The 21,322-nt window shown below is 40.2% G+C and overlaps 1 protein-coding gene across 6 annotated transcripts; it reads right to left on the bottom strand.

Moving 5' to 3' along the window:
• Positions 1–367: 367 nt before the first annotated feature.
• Positions 368–11,383, bottom strand: LOC103952912 (transcription initiation factor TFIID subunit 4b-like). Of its 6 annotated transcripts, none has more exons than XM_048576795.1 (16): positions 11,225–11,383; positions 10,934–11,115; positions 10,712–10,817; positions 5,858–6,405; positions 5,686–5,781; positions 5,270–5,594; positions 4,614–5,167; positions 3,571–3,695; positions 3,378–3,465; positions 3,129–3,264; positions 2,852–2,907; positions 2,715–2,771; positions 2,486–2,626; positions 2,276–2,341; positions 1,928–2,192; positions 368–859 (listed from the first exon to the last, which is right to left on the bottom strand). In XM_048576795.1, exons 2-16 carry the CDS (start codon positions 10,973–10,975, stop codon positions 687–689), a joined length of 2,778 nt encoding a protein of 925 aa, XP_048432752.1. In that variant the 5' UTR covers positions 10,976–11,115; positions 11,225–11,383; the 3' UTR covers positions 368–686. The 6 variants fall into 6 exon arrangements, 5 of the variants coding, with proteins under 5 accessions (XP_048432752.1, XP_048432749.1, XP_048432750.1 ...); XM_048576796.1 differs by adding an exon at positions 1,543–1,571 and having other exon boundaries at positions 762–859; positions 4,614–5,594; XM_048576794.1 differs by lacking the exon at positions 368–859 and adding exons at positions 1,543–1,571; positions 1,658–1,758 and having other exon boundaries at positions 4,614–5,594.
• Between the last annotated feature and the right edge of the window lie 9,939 nt (positions 11,384–21,322).

Below are 21,322 nucleotides of genomic sequence, written 5' to 3'. Positions count from 1 at the left end.
TTGTCGGCTTACAACTATGATCGTCACATTGAAACATCAACCACAACATACAAACAACATTTGGAAGATCTATGCTTCCAAGAGTAACACGAGGAAATACACAGTGCTGTTCAAAATATGATAGAAATGTTCAAGACAATAAATAAAAAGCATAACCAAACACTTTCTCGTTTAGACGAAATTTTGCAAAGTTAATCCATAAATGAAGGATTTAAACAATAAAAAACGGTTTGGATCGTGGGACATATTGATGACTGAGCCCAGCCCAAACGCGCTATTAGTGCCATATTAAAATACTAACTTATTAGCACTTGAGCATTCTGATTTTAGCACTAATAGATTAGTATGAAAGTTGTAACGAATAAAAACACGTCAGATGAGATCCCTTCAGATAAATCATGACCAACAGGTAATTGCTAATCAGGGTTAGGGTTTGTAGTATACAAATGAATGGAAGAAATAGTAAAACCAACATCGGTTAGCGTTTGCCTATACCAACAATAAAAGCTTATGGTTCAGCAAACTTACCAACAACACCATAATTACATTTACAACCAAATGAATCAGAAGAATAAATAATTACCCCGGAAAGCACACGGCTGGCGGCAGTCCGATAGACTGGGTTGGTTCAAAGACTCTTGTTTTTCCTTTCTATCATTCTGCTACAAGGTTTCAAACTTCTAGCTTTATTCACCAGTGCTGTCAGATTGAATTCTCTCGAACAAGCGATATATCATAGTAGACCTCGACATCTGAGGTTCTCTCTCTAGGACAGCAATCACATCCTTAACAGATATACTACGAGCCACCTTTGTTTGAGGCACAATAACTTGGTTCCTTCCACATTTCCTAATAGTCCCTGTTAGGGAAAATAAAATAAATAAATGAATATGCGATTAACAACGGATAAGGATGATTTCATAATAGATGCAGTGCCAAAAATAACAATATAATCAAGTCAGTATACATCTCACTAAAGCCGTTAGATGACTATAATATGGATTATGATTCGTGAACTTGGATAATCTTGCCTACATGAGAATAGCTTTCCAAAATAGCAAAAATTAAAGAAAAGAAACATGTAATTAGCAAAGAGAATGCAGAAGAAGGCCTCAAGTTAGAAGAAAACCACCACCAGCCGCAAGTTTCCATAACATCCTATCCACAGGATCCATAATGTTGAAAATTTAATGCGTATATAGCACTTTATATGCTTTTGTATTTTGATTATTTCATAACTAGGGATATACTTGAGTTCTAGGGCAAAGGGACCCAAAACAACTTTAATATGATTTTCTGGAATATACTGATAAAAACTGCATGTTCAAAGTGTCTTAATAATTCAATTACCAAAACACCTAATAAATCCTAGCCCTCCAAAGTACTTAAAATGTCACATGACCAATGAGAAACATAAGGAAACCCCCTTGGGTATCTCATACCTTCATTTTTCAGATATGTAATACCCAAAATCAATGGACCCATCTACTTTTTCATTCTATTGGTTGTTAATGAACACATGAACAAGAATGATACCCATACCTTCTAAATCCATTCCTTGTAAGTATCATCTACCAAAACATAAAACAAAAAGAGTAAAGAAGTGAAATAATAAAAGAAGAAAATAACTAAAATCCCAGACTACTTAGAACCCTACCCTAGTTGGCTAGCTGGCCCTATTAGCAGCAGTCTTGGAAAGCCTTGGATGCTCCTGCATCACAAGGTGCGGGCATTCTCTACTAGCATCAATCTCATCACCTTTGCCAACATAACTCGTACAATTAGCACTAACACAGTACTAACGACGGTGGCATACTCTATGGTACTTTGAATCTTGTTTGGTGCAGCAGCATCCAAGGTAATGACTATGGATACTACAAACTACAAAATCATGATCAGACATATATTCAAGCTTAATGAAACTTACCAGCTGAAGCAACAGGAGTTCCACCGCCTCTTTTCTCTGCTTCTTGATTGTCCTTCATAGTTCTTCCAGCTGTTGATGTAGGCTTGCGGTTTACATCTTTACCTGGGTGGGACACAGATGCCACATCAATCCCACCTTCACGTTTTTGCCGGGCTTGCTCAGCCATAAGTTGCCATTTTGACAACATGTCATCTCCTCCAACAGCAGCTCGGGCAGCAACATTTGCTGCTGTTGTCCTCATTTTGTCATCTTCCTCTTTGTTTGGCTATATCAAACAGAAAGTTACAGGACTAATCTCTCTATTTATTGTAGAGGTAAACATATAAATGCTGAGCAGGGTTTCAATACCTTGAATGATTTAGAACGACCTTCATCCTTGTCCTTATCACCATCAACTCCATTGCTAACCTCAGGCTGTATGCAGTCATATTAAATACTTGAGAAAAATAAAACACCCCTACACTCATACAAAAATATTCTGTGTGTTTAGCACAGTAGTAGTTTATACCATGGTTGCCTTGTAAGAATAGCAATGTAAGATGCATACTAGACACTCACTTCATTAAGCCTTCGGAGCTTTTCTGCCTCGGCCTGCTTTTTTTCAAATTCTTCCCTGGCATTCTGGTTGAGATTCATGACTTGCTGCCGAACATCAGAGGTAATAATAGTGTGGTGTCTTGGCTTCTCAGCATCAACTCGCTAGCGGAAGGAGATTCACTCAAAGTCAGCAATTATTATGATGCAAGAGAATTCATGTTCAGCAGAAGAAAAAAAACTAAAAACAAACCTGCTTTGACAGTCTGATCAGATTATTAATTAGTCCCCTCATTCTTTCCTCCACACACTGAAAATTCATTCGTCTTAAGAGTAAGATAACATGGAATTTTATCACAATAGAAAAGAACATAGCAGCTAGCACCTCACCAGCGACAAGCACCTCTCCACATCATTGCTTACGCTTTTCAGTCCACATTTGATCACTGCAAGACCAGCATAAATTTCAGATATCAATTTCCTTCATGAAAGGAACAAATATGTAATTTTAACATGGGAACTGTTATTGGCACTCCAAAAAGGTCATCTTGCACTCCTCCATGGGCAACATATGCCTTATATAATAATAAAAAGTGCAGAATGACTTTTTGGTGTGCCAAGCTGTCTTTCAACAAATCAATGATAAATAGATAGATAGTTTATTAACTAAGTTCTGCCAACTTTTTCTGCAAGGGATCCTTCTGCAAAATCAGTCTTTCTTCTTCTTCTTGCACAAACTTTCGAGATGCTTCAGAAGCTCGACTATCCTCCTTGGGCCCAGAAAACAGCTGCTCTTCCTCTTCCTATTTAAATCAAAAATTCAAAAGGTTCTGAGCATGTTACTTAAAGATAGAAATTGTTCATTTAATTAGCTTATACTCCACAGTAAGAGATTTGAAATGACACGATACTGTACCCTGAGATTAACTCCACTAACAGCAGTCACATCATTCAGTTGTTCAATGCTTTGATCCAAAAAGGTCCCAGATACCTTTTGCTTCTTACTGAAAGAGATCCAAATGTGCAAGGGTTTAACAGAAAGTTATGTTGAAGAAGCAATGAAATCAATCATCCACACGATACAACACAACAATATGGATTTATTTTACCTTGACGGAGGTGGTGAAGAACCAAGTACTTCAAGAGGCTTCTTTTGGCCAATAGAAGGCTTTTTGGGAGGTGCTCTATTACTAATCCCAGCAGGAGAAGTTCCAGATGGTATTCGATGGCCTAACTGGCAAAAATAGATAAGTAACTAAGTAAAAAGATAATCAACATATCAAGTAACACATGATTTTAAAAGGTACATATATTTCAGCACAAAGAAAATGAGGCAAAAATGGATTCAACATGAAGTTAGTCCACCCAACCATTTTTTTATGTTACAGTTGAAGGCTGGGACTGGTTGTGAACTTGTGATGTAGAACAAGTAACCAGAATTTAGAATATAGACAGGGATTCCAGAACAAAACTAGAACTAGGATTCAAGATACAAGAACTAGAGGAATTTTAAGACTAGAAGACAGAAAGATTTAAGAAATAGATAGGTCGACGAGAATCCAGAAAAAGACACAGGATTAGAAACAGAACTGTTGAGAAGAAGATCAAGATGGACTAGAGACTCAGAGATAAAGATACTCAGGGAGAAAATTCTGTTTAATCAATCATTCAAGTCTGTCTATAGAATTACAAAGCACATATTAATAAAGTAATCCTAAATCTACTAGGAACAGGAAAGTAATCTAAATTCTATTACAAACAGGTAACTAAATAATATGGAAACAAAGTTAAAACAACCTCATTTCAATTCCCTAACTCATCCAGCATCAGAGAGAACCCATGGTTATGGACCCAAATCCATTAGTATGGAACATTTTCTTTTCCAAGTGAAATCCCCTAGTATATCAAAGAGTGAAAATGTGCTTTCGTTGTTGAGGCACAATAAAACAATATAATGTGGCCATAAAGCACATTGTTATCGATTAAAATATAACATAACCTGCGCAAATGGATACGAATTACAAGACACTGTAACAAAATAGATTATCTCTTGTATTACAGAAAACACATCACTAAAAAACATAATAAGTCGGCAACACAACATAACAATGCATATTTAGCGGAGAACCATATATGAGAAGAATGAAAGTACCGAGACATTGGGATCAGCTTGTGTTGTCATGGAAGAAGAAACAGAATTCGGGGGCACTGTGCTTGTAGAAGATGAAGCCCCAATGCTTACTGATGCTTGAAGCCCCATTCTTGAAGATTGTTTATCTAAACACTCGTCTGTTGTATTTCCAGGTGACGCATTCCCCTGCTCAAGTTGCGCAGCAGAAGGCAATTCCTGTGAATTAGATAATGGGGGCTTGTGCTGCTGCTCAGCAGTCTGATCAGTCGGTTCCTGTTTTACAAAAGAAGGCATTGATGACAAAGGACCAGCATGTGGCTCTTTATTTGAGGATTTCCAAGGAGCTATATTCTGTTGTAAAGTTGAATTATTTGTAAAGTGAGAAACAGATCCACCCTTCATTCTACTAGGGTCCTTCATCGAATTTTGCCTCTCCAAATTAGACACACCCATAACATTCCCTCCCTTTGTTTCCCCACCTGACTGAGCTGAACCCATGCTTTGAAATTGTGGGATTTGCATTAGTTGCGAATCATGAGGTTGCTGTTTGAGAGGCAATGTATTGATACCTGTGCCTGTATATGGGTGATAATTACCACCAGTACTTCCATACATGGAAAGGGATGATTGTGGATAATGCAACTGTTGTTGCTGCTTATTAAGTATTGGCATAGGACCTGAGGAGCGATCCCTTTCTTGATTCCCAGTTACCACACTAGAAGAAGACATTTGACTTGCTTGCATTCCATGAGAGTCTGACTGATGTTCTGCCTCCTGCAGTGTTTTAGCACTGTTTTCAGTGACTGAATGGCTTGAATCAGACTGCATTTGAACTGTTGAAGATGGAATGTACAATGGGTCTGTCGGAGATTTGGTGCCTCTCTGATGGAGTGCAAATGAACTAGGATCAAGGAAATGTGTAGAACCCGCACTAGTAGATGGCATCCTTGGAGGCTGTTGCTGCACCAAAGCCGGAGGCGGTAACTGGTGTTTAGGACCTGGCTGTAAGGTTTTTACATGCTGGTTTTCAGTTTATCAAAAAAGGATACATTACAACTTCATTCAAATAATATTAAACTCATTATACACATACCTGCGATTGTACTTTCATTACTGCCAATTTGAGCATCTGGTCCCCAACAACACTTCTAATGTGCCGAACAAAAGCGTCTTTTGAGATTTCATTGTTCTACAATTGAGAAACAGTCAGAACCAGAAAATATAACAAAAAACCAAACACATTGATATAGAAGGGTAGGACCAACCTTGAGTTTACCAAATAGAGTATTAAGTTGCATGGCCCTGTCTTTATCAAGCTGGGGCAACAGGACAGGCAGTAACAGGCCAAATGGTACTTGTTTACTACGATTCATTGGGTTGCTTGGCTGCTCAGTGATCATTGCCTGTTGACTGCTCATCCTCTGAAGCTTTAAGTACTGAGATTCACTTTGCGGAGTAGGTGTAATGTCCTGCTCCTGTTTTGAGATGGGAATTTTTCCAGAAATTGGAATGCTAGTTGTTTCAGGTACCTGGAGGGGTTTTTGTTCAGCTTGCCTTTGTTGAAGATAACCTTGGGGTTGCTTCTGGGACAATGAAAAGTGACTAAGTTCCTGTGGTGCATCACTTTTTAGCTGCATATTCTCAGCAACAGATCCTTGTTGCTTTAGCTCCATTTCATATGAATGAAGTTCTTGTGATTGTGCAATTTTTTGGTCATGTTGCATTTGGCACGCTGTACCTTCATCCTGACCAGTTGTTTGGAACTGTGGTAATGGCTGACTGGAAGTAATATTGGTTCCTTGAGACAAAACCACTGCATTATTCAGTTGCACACATTACTCTGGGTATGAACATATGCAAACTCCATGACAATTAACTAGAGATTGTGGGCACAACCAGTTGAACAAACTTTTCAAATCACTTCAGATATTTTTAGGGTTAGAAAATGACCAAAATAAATTGATGACGATGTAATAAGTAGAAGTTGAATAGGATGACAAGTATATTGGTATCTGTCCAAAATTTGAAACATGAAGAATGAACTTCTAAAATCTATGATGTCATAATCTTTGGGTCAATCAATCTCAATAAAACATTTGTTTGATGACCATTCTAGAGGCAAATTTGCAACTTACTTTATTTTAGGAAAAAGAATCTCACACACCATTTTTCTCCCATGTACACCTTGCTTATTTCTGGCCTTTGGACCAAATCAAACAAAGGCAAATCAAGGGGCAAAAATAATAGGTGTGTGCAGAAGGAGAAAAGGGGAGTGTAGAAATCATTTCCCTTATTTTATTACTGGATAATACTCTCCCATGAAAGACACGTCTTTGTCCAGGCTCCATTGAGACCTTTGACCGCGTTCTCTGTAGCAAGAACTTTTCCATTCTCATCCTTGATGCACCTCACTTGGTTTAGGTCCCTTGTCTTCTTTTCCCTTGCTCTAGCTAGTTTATAGAAGGAGAGTTGGATATCTATAAACTAGCTAGAGCAAGGGAAAAGAAGACAAGGGACCTAAACCACGTGAGGTGCATCAAGGATGAGAATGGAAAGGTTGTTGCTAAGAGAACGTGGTCAAAGACAAATGGAGAGGTTATTTTCATAATGTTTTCAATGAAGGACATGAAAGGAGTACTTCTTTGGGGGAATTGAGTAACTCAAAAGAGTGTAGAAACTACTCCTTTTACTACCAAATTAGGAAGGAAGAACTGGTTGTAGCTTTGAAAAAGATGAAGCATAGAAAAGCAGTGGGCCCAGATGATATACCAATCGAAGTGTGGAAAGTTTTGGGAGAGACGGGTATAGCATGGCTCATAGACCTTTTCAATAGGATTTTGAAAATGAAGAAGATGCCAAATGAGTGGCGAAAGAGCACTTTGGTGCCTATCTACAAGAATAAGGGCAATGTACAAAATTGCATGAACTATAAGGGTATTAAGCTAATGAGTATATAGCATTGCATTAGACCCATTCTCCCGCATACAATGAAGCTCTAGGAGAGAGTCATTGAACATAGACTGATACAGGGCGCAGCGAATAGAAATGAAATAAAATGAAAAATAGGATTGATAGGTAGGGTCCACTATCTCCTAGTGAGAGGAGAGGCCTGAAAACCCTATAAACTTTGGTTCTAATACCAGCCTACAATGTAGACACTAGAAAGAACAAAGATGCAAACTCTCAAACAAGAGAAAGGCACATAAAAAACGAGTTTACAACTCAAATATCAATATGATAATTCAAACAACTTCTCCCCTTTTCTTTACAAATACATGAATTTATAAATGCTTAAACCCCCTCTTAATAATTACTGATACATGCATCATAGTTCATGCATCATTACTAGAGTTAATGAACTCATTAATATTAACCCCACTTAATCTACCCCACTAACATATATTTATTACATTCAATAAAGATTGAATTATTACATAAAATTCATTACTTCAGAGCCCTTGTATTCCATGTATATCGGCTGAATTTCAAAAGCCAAATGTATTGAATCTTTCGATGATCTTATTTCATGTCCTGCATCAGACTGAGGCAAGAGACATGGGTCTCGAACAACCAATTCGGGTTCATGCCAGGGCGCTCAACCATGGAGGCAATCTATCTCTTACGAAGATTGATGGAAAGATATAGAGATATGAAAACGGATTTCCACATGGTCTTTATAGATTTGGAAAAAGCATATGATAAGGTCCCAAGAGACATTCTTTGGAGGATTTTAGAGAAGAAAGGAGTACAAGCAGCATATATCTAAGCTATAAAGGATATGTATGATGGAGCAATGACTGTCGTAAGAACTCATGAAGGGCAAACCGAAAGCTTCCCCATAACTGTAGGGTTACATCAAGGCTCATCTTTAAGTCCTTAACTTTTTGCATTGGTAATGGATGAGTTAATGGACATATTCAAGATGATATTCCTTGTTGTATGCTTTTCGCAGATGATATAGTATTGATAGATGAAACTTAGGAAGGGGTAAATGCGAAGCTTAACCTTTGAAGAGAAATGTTAGAATCTAAAAGTCTTCGCCTAAGTCGGTCAAAGATAGAATATATGAAGTGCAAGTTTAGTGTAAATGGAGACCCAAATGAGTTAAGGGTGAGGATCGGAGACCAGGAAGTACCAAAGAGCGACCACTTTTGCTACCTAGGATCTATCTTGCAAAAGAACGGAGAATTAGATGGAGACCTCAACCATAGAATACAAGCTGGATGGATGAAGTGGAAGAGTGCATCTAGCGTGTTGTGTGACCGTCGTATGCCACTAAAGCTCAAGGGAAAATTTTATAGGACGGCAATAAGGTCGGCAATACTGTATGGCACGTACATAAAATGGGTGTAGTGGAGATGAGGATGCTTCATTGGATGTGTGGACACACGAGAAAGGACAAAATTAGGAATGAGGATATCCGAGGTAAAGTAGGAGTAGCCGAAATTGAAGGAAAGATTAGAGAAAATCTTACGGTGGTTTGGACATGTGCAACGAAGGCCTACTGACACTCTAGTTAGAAGATACGACTATGAGATAGAGGTCTAGGGCCGAAGGGGTAGAGGAAAACCTAGGAAGACTTTGGAAGAGGCTCTAAGAAAAGACTTAGAGTACTTGGATCTAACAGAAGACATGACACAGAACCGAGTGCAATGGCGTTCTAGGATTCATATAGCCGACCCCACTTAGTGAGAAAAGGCTTTGTTGTTGTTGTTGTACTAGTATTCTTTCAAGCAGGGTGTTGGGTAACGAGGATATTTTCAGTTCTTTACATTACATGGTGCATTCATGTTATATTGAGTAAAAAGTTTCTCGTGTTTTTCCAAGAATGCTGATTGGCTTAAAGGAAAAAAAAAACCTTCTTTTGGATTTTTCATTTGTTTATAACACAAGGGTGTAGTAATTGGCACTCCAAAAATCTCATTGTGCAACCCAAACCTTCTATATTTCGAAAGAAAAATACAATTATGAGGAGTGCATGAGTTTTTTGGAGTGTCAATAACATCAGCCTAAAACAAAAGTGAAGAAGAATTATACTTTCACTCAATATGGCTTAACTTCGAGGTCTTTTGAATCTTTGGAAGCAACTAAGGAATGAATTACTTTAGCTGATCACTTTTATATTCTTAAGAGGGCTTCTTTTTCTATTTGAAATTAGGTTAAAAGAACTATCCAGACCAATCCATAGAAAATCTACATCTTCATTTCAAAATATGATTGCCTTACATGCAAGTGCAACCCATAAGAAAAGTAAGAAAAACAACTTAATTCTAACATGGATATGGTTTTTCGGCAAAAAAGAAAGGTGGAAGCTCGAAAAACCGAAGTGTTTAATCATCAACTGGCTATGCAATCTATAAATATGCACCTTAATGTCTGGCCGATTACATAGGGCCCTAGATAATCCAAACATACTAATTCAAAATAATTTATCACATATTGAAGTTCCAGGGGTAAAAGTGAGATATCGACCGAAATTTGAGAGGCATTGATGAAAGGAGTACACGACTAGAATTCCAAGGTATTGACCTTGTTGGACACAGGCAAGAAAGATGAAGATGCTTAGTTTCAATTTTCAATTGATAAACACTTACAGTAGAAGAACTCAAGGATCAAAATAGAAGTAAAGATGGCAAGTTACGCCATAAGGCTTAAATTAATAGCATGGGTAGAATGAGGGTGAAGAGTAACTTTAACGCAATTTCTGTCGTAAACCAAAAGAAAAAAGGATGGAAAGTTGCAACCCTTTCCATACAGACCCAAATTTTGGTCCACAATTTATGGGGTCTTCACAAAATAAACAATTGAAATTAGTACAATCCTTCCTAAGATCATATTTGAATAACTCATGCCGAACACTATTAACATAAAAAGAACCATGCAAGCAGAGTCAATTAGAGTGGAAAATCTGATCTAAATTTTGTTCCAAGAGGTATAAGAATCGCAACAAACATCAAATGGAAAATTGAAGCTTTTGTATCCAAGATACTGATGCTTTCCGAAATTAGAAACACCAAAGCTAACAAATAATGAAAAGTAATATAATTGTAACAAAGTGTTGAGAGGGTAATCAACAAAAGGTCTATGATTAAGCTGTTTGAGTGAGAAATAAGGTATACCGGAGTCGGAATCAGATGGCTGGGAAGCAGAGACATCTCCTTCAATGTCCTTATTGAGGGCAGCCTGGAAGGCCTCCACATCCGCCCCCGAATGCATGGTTTCGTCCTTCGCACAATTCAAAAAGAAAAACAAAAAAGCTTCAGAATTTAACAAATTCAAAGGTAGAGATTTAAATTAAGAGCAACAGATGTGAGAGAGAGAGAGAGAGAGAGAGAGAGAACCTCATCGTCTTCAAGCAACTTCTGCATAATGGAGGGATCCATAATGAGATTAAGATATATGCCGGTTCCCCACTACTCAGAGAATCAAAACCTATAAAGTGAGTGTGTGTGTGTGTGTGTGTGTGTACACATATGCTGATGGCCCTGTGAAGGCAATCGAGTATGCCCACAACTCAGGAAACCTGTAAAATTAGAAGGAAAAAAAAAAAAAAAAAAACGAGTTATCGAGAATAAGATGTGCATGGAAAGACAAGTAATGAAGCAATTGAATTGGAGCTGCAACGAATTTACCTCTTCAATTGGGATAATGTTGATATTTACAGCCACATCCAATCAAGCATCGACTGTCGAAGAACAAGAGTTGAGGAGGACAGAGAAGAGCAAATTAAAAGGAGTGGAGGACGAGGACGAGGACGAGGACGAGGAGGACGAAGGCTCTGCGTCTCACAGGCTGGGCTGGGGCCTTGGGGTTGGCTTTTGAGTTGGGCTATGGGCTGTTGCGTATTTTGTGGGCTGGTTTGCTTTTTTGCCATCGCCTACCTCTGACATTTGTATCGTGTTTTTTGTGTTCATATCGTTTTTATATTAGATCCGATATCTTAACAAGTTATGACATGTAACAGGACTCAATGAGCCATTTTACAAATAATATCTCACGGATTTATTGGCGCTGCATTTTTTTCTTGGCTATAACGAGTTATGATAGAATACATCTTGTTTATCTCAACGAAACATCCATTATAATAAACGAGTAATATGACCCGACCTAACTCGACCTGTTAATATTAATGAGTAATCTGACTTGACCTGTTACCCGTCAAAGAAAATATATTTTAAATCAATAAATAATCAAATGAAAAAGATAATAATAAATTAGTATATACATACCACATTGTCACATATATATTATTTCAAAACATAAAAACATATTTGTCTTTCAAGTATCACATAAATACTAATAAATGTAGAAGTGTGAAAAATATTGAAAAATATATATATAAATGCTCGTATTGACAAGCTTTACAACTTTCATAAAAGGCTCAACTTCGAAATTAGTCACTATAATCACATAAACTGTAGATAGATATTTAACCTTTGATTGTAGTTTACATTTACACTCAATTCTTCTCACTAAATTTTTTTTTCTTTCATATTTTCTTTTTTGAAAATATCTTTTAGATGATGCAAGAAGGTTAACAGGTTGGACTATTGATATTATGTTCAGAATTTTATCGTTAGTGAAAATATTGCTCGGAGTCTATAAAGTCTCTAGAAACTACATAACATCACTCATATTTTAGTTAACCGCATGTAGACATGTAAATTTCGTTGCATACAAATGATGCATGACAAAATTCCGCGTGCCATATGACCCATCACAAATAGACAAGTCATCAATGACATATGACACAAATCAAACAAAGGAAGCTCAAAAACATTCCCAAAATGCGGCAAAGGGGAAGAAATCTCCTTGAAATCAACAAGGGACCCAAATTGCTCCCAAAACCGGAAAGAAAACTAAAGCATCTTCACAAAACAAGCAAGAATTGAAGATTGCTCACAAAATAGGCAAGAAAACCCTATAATTCGGCTAAGCAAGGGAACGTGGCTGAAATTAAGACACAAAGCATGCCTAAATTCTCCCATGGATGAATCAAGACACAAATCAAAGCCAAATCCATCCAAAGGCATGACTTTGGAAGTTTATAAATACAAGGTCCCCAGACACAAATAAGGGTCAACAATTTCTACATTGAAGGGCCGAAATTCTCACAAAAAGGAGAACCTTTGCCAAATCTTTGAAGACTAATATGCTGCCAAAGCTCACTTCGAAGAACATACAACCAAAGTCGAAACTTTCTTTCGACCAAAGCCGAAGCATTCCCTTGAAGAATCAACAAGCACTTGTGTCGATTCCTTCAAGACTGTGTTGCAAGCTCAAAACTTGTAACGACGTTCGTTTCAAGATCAAGTCGCCAAGACCCTTGAATCAAGGAAATCCTACATCTACATCATCTTTGCCGTAGCCCTAAATCTGAGGTGAAGACCATCCATGCTTTGTTTCAAGCTCAAAACTTGAAGCAATCATTCAATCGTTTGTCCGAGATCAAGTAATCGTAACCCTTGGATGAACAACCTATGCATCTATAGAAAATTTGAAGACTGAATCAGAGGAAAATTGTAAATAGAGATTGTAACCTACAAATTCAAATCAATACAAATCTATTTTGTACACGTGTTCTCGTTTCATTACAGAATTTTCGTGTTTACAAATTTGGCACACCTAATAGGACCTCTCAGCCTCTCATCTCTACCTTCAAATCCACAAGAAACACACATAGCATCAAGAAAGGATCAAGTTGTTCCCACAACCAATGCGAAGAACAAGAACATGCTTGCCGCAAATGGTGGCACTTTGGGCGTCATAACCCCGAAGCAAGGCAAAAGCTCTCTCTACCGTGCCTTCCACCCCTACATCGACTCTACCAGAGGAGCAAGAACACCTGAGGCAAGAACCTATGATCACCTTGGCCTCATTAAGGGCGCCAAGGGAAGAAAACTCGAGGAGGTACTCCGAGTCATTGACTTCTGATGCTGACTTAAGCAGCAGCTTGTATCCCGTAGCCATATAAGTCATGACTACTGGTGTGACTTTAATCAAAGAGCAGCTGGCATAAATGAGTGAAGCAATCATAAAGCTAACAAGGATCGTGGAGGAAAATGACTTGCAAATTGCTACACTCGTCAACCGTCTGGAGGCACAGCACGATGAGAAAGCTGACCCCAAGATTGATCCACAAAAGAAAGAAACCGACGAAGAAGAGGAGCCTCTAGTGGAGAAAGCCGAAGAGAAGCTGGAGGTGGACCAAGCTGCAACACTCAGGGGATCTCTCTCTATCCAACAGCTGCAAGAGATGATTGACACGTTGAGGATGCCAAAGGGTTATTAGCCACCTAAATTCATGCAATTTGATGGAAAGGGCAATCCTAAGCAACATATTGCCCATTTCATTGAAACCTGCAACAATGCTGGGACGGAGGGAAACTACATTGTCAAGCAGTTCGTGCGCTTGCTAAAAGGTAACGCCTTTGACTAGTACATCGACCTCGAGCCCAAGTCTATCAACAGTTGGGATTAGCTTGAAAGGGAATTCCTCAACCGCTTCTGTAGCACACGCCGCATCGTAAACATGCTAGAGCTAACGAGTACGAAACAGTGGAAGGATGAACTTGACACGCCCCGACCCCGAGGCCCTAGGGACATCGAGATGGTCACGTGCTGGCCGACACCCGAAGGGTGACGAAAGCCATTTAATTTAAACAAAAACTAAGAAATAAACTAAAGTACGCAATAAAGGCTAAAAACACGAATAAAAGTTCAACTTCTAAATATTGAAATTAGGTAAACCCACAGCACGTCCAGAGCATAAGTCTAATACAGAGTACAAGCAAAACTAAGATCAAGAAGTGCTATTACAATATATGGCGAAGCGGAGCGAATACGACACAAATCACTAGTAGGGGAACGCCTCGTAGCTCAAGTCGAAATCCTCGTTCCTAGGTCCTGAAGGGGGCGCAAAACAAAGGTGAGTTGACCAAGTTTATATATATACATACAATAATAATAAAACAGTTATCAACGTACTAACCCCCAGGTTTTATGAAAACACATATATAATGAGAAACATAGGTTTTCCGAAATCTAGCATGTCGTGCAATGTCTCAAATCATAATTCGCATAAAATAATAATCACTAGTGAATGTCCAATATAACACTTCAGGCCCCATGCCGGCTCCCCGTCTCTGAGCAGACAGTCAGAGGAAAATACACTTCAGACCCCTTGCCGGCTCCCCGTCTCTGAGCAGACAGTCAGAGGAAAACACACTCCAGGCCCTATGCCAACACCAAACCGTCGCCCGGGACGAACCGGATCTATCCCTACGTCCCGTAGCGGAAAGGACCACTAGGTAAATACAAAACCAGTGAACATACATATATTGAAAATCAACTTCATAGTATAAAGTCATCCATCATCTATACTATAAAGAAGTGTTCTAAACATGTTCTAAATATCATATCGTCATCCATCAGATATTCTATAAGAACATGGGTTATAGGAAAAATAATAATAATTCAAACTAGCCTCAGTAAGCATGTTATCTCATAAAACGTTCATAAAACATAATCATCAAATCATGTTTTTCATGTATGCATTTCTACTATCAAAACATGCATTTGTAGAAGGGGTCCACTCACCGTACACCGATGGTGCAAGCCGTACCAAATAGGAATAACGGAATCACCGCTAAGAATCGCACCTAAACACATAATTGATACTTTCAGTCAAACTCTACTTAAACAATTGAATTTGAGAAAACGGACATCGGAAACGGGTTCAGAACGTCGAAATTAGCCTAGGAGGGTCCCCGCACGAAAACTCGAAAAGTCAACGGTCAAAGTCAACGTTGACCGTTGACTGGTCAAAAGTCAACGCTGACCGTTGACCCAGTCAACGGTCAACGGGTCAAAGTCAACGGGTCAACGGGTCACGGGTCCATGGGTTTGGGCTTTAGGGTTTTGGGTTTTAGGGTTTTGGGCTTTGGGTTTTGGGTTTAGGTTTTAAGTGGGTTGGGTTTGGGTAAAAAGGAAAATGGGTTTGGGTTTTTTTGAACCTCACGGCCCAAGGCCTAATTAAAAAGGGGAAATGGGTTTGGGCTGCAACCAAGGCCCTAAGGCCTTTGGGTTTTTAAACAAAATAAAAATAAAAATAAAAACAGAAAGGGTTTGGGTTTTGGGCCAGAAACCAAACAGGCCTAAGCCTCGTGTGAGGGTGGAGAACGGCCCGAAGGCCTGGGTGCGCCGGAGAAGAACACCGGAGCTTCCATAGCTCCGGCCAACTTCAAACACTCAAACGAGACCCCGATCTAGGTTCCAAAATGAAGCACTAGCCGAGAGGAGTAGTTTTATACCTTTGGTTCGCCGTAAAACGGCTTGTGGTGGCCGGAAAATCCCTCGGAAACCACACACTCGCCGGAAAATTTGGGTGAGCCTTCACCCGTGCCAAAACTCTCCAAAACCTTGAAAATTCATGAACCCATCTCAGTAACCACATTTAACCAACATCTAATAAGACTAAAAAGGAAGAAACCATACTTACCCAACCGGAAAACAACTAAATCCACCGGAGGTGCTCGTGTCCTCTTGGCGCCGCGAGTAGGGGAGAGAGAGATGCAGTTGAATGGCGATGATGGTGATGATTTCCTCGAGTAGGTGTAGCTGTGGGTGTGTGTGTGTCTTTCACGGGGAAGAAGAGGGAGAGAAATGGGGGAGTTTTCGAAAGAAAGGAGAAGGTGCAGACAAAACAAAACCAAAGGAAGGAAAAGAAGAAAAAAGAAAAAGAAGAAAGAAGAAATGAGGGACACGGCAGGGAAGGGACAAAAGAGAAAAAGGGAAGTGGGTTAAGGTGCTGCCACGTGGTAGCCTAGGGATAAAGTAATAATTTAAATTTTCAGATCTTGATTGTGTGACAAAATGAGGACTAAAGTGATAATTCTATAAATTTTTAGGGAGAATTACAGAATTATCCTTATAAGCAGGGGCGGGTGTAACAGAACCTGTCATCGACTACATCAATAGGTGGCGTTCATTAAATCTGGATTGCAAATATCATCATTCTGAAGCCTTCGCCATTGAGATGTGCGTTCAAGGCATGCACTGGGGGTTACATTACATCCTCCAAGGCATAAAACCGAGAACATTTGAGGAGCTGGCAACTCATTCCCATAACATGGAGCTGAGTATCTCTAATCATGGGAATAATGAACCAATCATCGACTTCAAGAAGGATAAGGTGTTTACTCCAAAGGTAGACAAGGTTGGGAAGAAGCTCGCCAATGAAGCTTTTACTGTCAACATTACTCCTATTAAGACCTCATATGCGCCTGTCAAGATCTCCTCCAAGAACAAAGTGAAGGAGATAAAGAGAGGTGAGCCTTTTCACACCCAAGATAGGTACAAAAACACCTCGAGGGAACTGGAGCAGAAAACCTACCATTTTCCTGACTCAAACGTGGCTACAATGTTAGATGACTTGCTGGAAAATAAAGTGATCGAGCTACGCAAATGCAAGCGCCCCGAAGAGATGAATCGCGTTAACGATCCTAGGTACTGCAAATGCCATCATATCGTGAGTCATCATGTTGGCAAGTGCTTTGTTCTCAAGGAGCTCATCTTGAAGCTGGCATAACAAGGGTGAATCGAACTCGACCTGGAAGACACGGTTGTAACACACACTACTACGATTATGTTTGGATTCTTTGATCTCGTACCTCTTCAAATGGCGCATGACCACTTCCGTCAATGCTCAAGCCACACAACACCTTTTGCATAACCATCGCTGAGGGCAAGTGACCAAAATGCACGTACCGACGATGAAAAAGGATGGACATTGGTGACCTACTAAAAGACAAGGAAGCCATGACCATAAGCCACACGACCAAAGGTGGAACAAGGAAGAAAGCACCATCACTGCAACAATAGGAAGCCCAAAAGAAACATAAAAGTTGTTAAGCCAATGTATGATGGGGAACGTATGAAGCAAGAGCAACGTATTCCCGTTTCCTTGCATGAATACTTCCCGAATGACTTCTTCCAGCAATGTACTACTATTGCCTGTCACATGGTTGAAATAGAGATAGAAGAGCCCTCAAAAGGCAAAGCTATTGCCGTCGAGGAAGAGAAGATCCTCACGCCCAAAGAAGGCATGCCGACACACTTTAGTGGTATTGGTGAGTCTCGACAACCATGAAATACAAGAAAGCAAGGACGAAGGCTTGAAGCTTCGGCCACATGAATATGCCACATACTGTGCCGCCCATGACGCAATCAACTTTACTAACGAAGACTTGTTGCTAAGGTCAAAGCCTCACAACTGTCATCTCTTCGTCTTTGGGTATGTGAGGGAACACAAAGTCAACCGTATGCTTATAGATGGTAGATCGGCCATAAACATCATGCGAAAGTCAACAATGACCATAATCAGCATCAAGGTGGATGAACTGTCCTGAAGCCGCCTTCTAATTCAAGGTTTTAACCAAGGAGGACAAAGAGCAATGGGTATGATTCGAGTCATGATGACCATTGGCGAACTTAATTCAAGCACGTTTGTTGACCCTAAAAATTACAAAGCCTACACGGCGCGCAGGCCGAACAACTAATAGGCTAACTAAGTCCTTCGTTGTTGTCGCGTTGAGCATGTTGCTGACTTCTTAATCTTGCGACTGCGACCAAGGAATGAACACTCACGGCCTTTGGGTTCTAAAGCCTGAAGACGAGGCTGCTAGTTCTACAAAGTTCACAAATCGTTAGTGCCCGATTCGGTCACCGTGATTATATCCGTAAGAGTATAAGCACGTCAAATCGACACCAAACTATACGGACACAAATATTCAAAGGTGATGTATGTCTTGATGGTGAACGTGGTTCGGCCGTCGGAATGCCGAACTCTAAAACTCACTTGGGAATACCCAATCAAAAAATCACTCAGCGTCCGATACGCCGAATATCGTAACTCGTAACACCTCACTTCGCCGAGAGGGCTGATAAGGTGACCCCTGCCAATAAGGATTTGAAAACCCTTTTCGACCGAGACTTGGATAGGTAACATGTCGGCCTCAATGCAGTGTTGTTTATCCAAACTGAAGATGCTCCTCGGTCGGCTGATTTTACGGCAACAGTGCTGTTTATCCAAACTAAAGGTGTTCGCCGGTTGCCTTCACAGTGCTGTTTATCCAAACTGAAGGTGTGTCGGCGGAAAAAGGGAAAGAAAAATCTCAAGGTGTTTTGAGAGGTTTTGTGCAGGACAATTATATGTTGAATCGAAGGTCCTTCTTTGTTGCATGATTTCTTGTATTTATAGCACCCACTCCTTAAGACCGAATTAAACCCCTATCTGGATTGGGAGTCCTTGCCCCGTTCCAACTTTACTTCGAACAACCCTACTCCCATTAGGACTTTCAACTCACCCCCCTTCGGGGCTTTATTCATCGCTGGCCAAGAATCCTAGTTGCACCAGGACTTCCTTGACCCTCTTTGTTTATCTGGACTACTCCTTCTTATGATAGGACTCGACCAACCCTGCTAAATGGTCCAAAATCAATCAGGCAGCCCATGGCATTTGACACAGCTTTGGGCCGAGCACAACCCTATACTCGGCCCAACAATATTATTTCGGGCCCAAACAACGTTATTCCATGTGATTGATGCGAGAACTTCATACAGCTTGCTTTTAGGAAGGCCTTGGATCCACGAGAATGGAGTAATGTCGTCCACCCTTCATCAATGCTTAAAGTTCTACCGAGAATGAGTGAAGGTGATACAAGGCGACACCAAGCCATTTAACGAAGTCGAATCACACTTCGCGGACGCCAAGTTCTACATGGATAAAGACATGGTGCCCGAAGCTCTCCCATAAGAAATCAAATCCACCAGCAAAGTTGCACCCAAAAAGCAGGAGTGGCAAGTTGAGCTTAAGAAACAAGAAGGGGAAGTCGTGCCATCTTCAAGCAAAGGCGACGATGAGCCTGCTAAACCCATAACAACCAAAAGGAGAGTGATGTCCTCAAAAGGATCAAACACACCCGTCTTCTGATACATCCCTATGTCGAGAAGAAAGAATGGACAATCCCCATTCAAAACTGGAACAAGCAAAGCCGACACACAGCTCCATAAGGATGATGTAAAGCTGCTCAAGACAAATGCGGTTTTACTTCTAACACAACTAGGTGACGCTAAAGTTTCAAAACCACCGCAAGGTTTCGTAAAACTCTTGCCAAAGGCGGTAGAACCAAGCTTTCTTCCAACCAAGATGACCACAGAAGGTTTCGACCCAAACGCTTACAAACTCATGTCAAAGGTTGGGTACGATTTCGCCTTATCTTTAACTCTTGGAAAGAAGAATGCAAACACCGTCAATGACAAAGAACGTGACCTCAAAAGAAGTTGAAAGAGCATGGTTACAAAGTTGACAACAACAAAGCTAGACTTGGCTTCACACCAAATACACCCGTGAAGATTTCAAGCAAAGCAAAAAACGTTAACGCTCAACACATCAGCGTGAGCGTTCAACAAAATCAAGAGGAGCCTAAACCCACCCTTCAAATGTCAATCTTTGATAGGCTGAATCATTCAAAACCCAAAATTTTGGCACTTGATCGCATTGGTGGTCAAGACCGAATTTCTATCTTCTAGTAGCTTAACATGCCAACACCCCAAAGCTCTGTTTTCGAAAGGTTGTCAAAACCTAAGAAACAAAGCAACACGTCTAGCTCTCCTCCACGACTATCGGTCTTGGAAAGACTTGAAGAAACCAAGAAGCCTTTTAGAAAGAGGAAGAACAACGCCAAAAGAAGAAAAGCTCGATGGTCTAGCATAGAAAGAGGACGCTCGAAGCTCGATTCCTTCAAGGATGAAACGCTAAGCAACCATGGAGGTTGACGCAAAAGGACAACTTAAGGCAAAGAGGAGCACCATCATCCACATTGGCCAATCTTCACATCAACAAGCCCAAGACGACACTGAAGAGGAGGTCCAATAAGTCTTCCACATCACAATCCAAGAAGGCAAAGAAGACAAAATCCCCAAGGAAGACGTCATTGATGCGCCACCACAACTCGAGGATGAAGGGCAAACCACGGTTGATGATCTCAAGGAGCTCAACTTAGGCACAAGCGAGGAACCGAAGCCTATCTTCGTAAGTGCATTACTAAGTGTGGACGAGATCGATGAGTACTACCAACTACTAATGGAGTACAAAGACATCTTTGCTTAGACCTACAAAGAAATGCTCGGCCTTGACCCTACCATCATTTTCCATCGTCTTGCAATCAAGCTTAGAACGCGACCGATAAAGCAAATTCAAAGAAGTTATCGATCTGAGCTCATCCCACAAATTGAGGCTGAGATTGACAAGCTAATCGAAGCAGGCTTCATTCGAGAGGTGTAATACCCTTTATGGATCTCCAATATTGTCATTATCCTTAAGAAATATAGACAAATACGTGTTTGCATAGACTTCCGAGACCTCAATGATGCTTGCCCGAATGATGACTTTCCCTTGCCAATCATCGAAATCATGGTGGACATGACCACTGGCCATGAGGCGCTATCATTCATGGATGGCTCCTCTGGGTACAATCAAATCTACATGGCTCCCGAAGACAAGAAACTAACAGCCTTCCTCACTCCAAAAGGTATATACTGCTACAAGGTAATGCAACTTGGCTTGAAGAATGTTGGGGCTATATATCAACATGCAATGCAGAAGATCTTCAACGACATGCTACATAAAAATGTAGAACGTTATGTAGACGACGTAATTGTCAAGCCTA

This window comes from the organism of the source record quoted next, unplaced genomic scaffold (assembly GCF_019419815.1).
Source record: "Pyrus x bretschneideri cultivar Hongxiangsu unplaced genomic scaffold, Pyrus_bretschneideri_v1 Contig91, whole genome shotgun sequence".
In the NCBI taxonomy this organism is placed as follows: domain Eukaryota; kingdom Viridiplantae; phylum Streptophyta; class Magnoliopsida; order Rosales; family Rosaceae; genus Pyrus; species Pyrus x bretschneideri.
Note: the sequence above shows the minus strand (reverse complement) of the source record. Positions and strands in the feature narration are given on the sequence as shown.

Coding starts and splice junctions, on each gene's coding strand:
- LOC103952912 (XM_048576792.1), bottom strand. CDS start 10,975: ATGGATCCCTCCATTATGCAGAAGTTGCTTGAAGACGATGAG. Junction 3,696..4,613: donor AAGCTGATCCCAATGTCTCG/GTACTTTCATTC, acceptor TATTTTTGCCAG/TTAGGCCATCGAATACCATC. Junction 3,265..3,377: donor TTAGTGGAGTTAATCTCAGG/GTACAGTATCGT, acceptor TGATTTAAATAG/GAAGAGGAAGAGCAGCTGTT.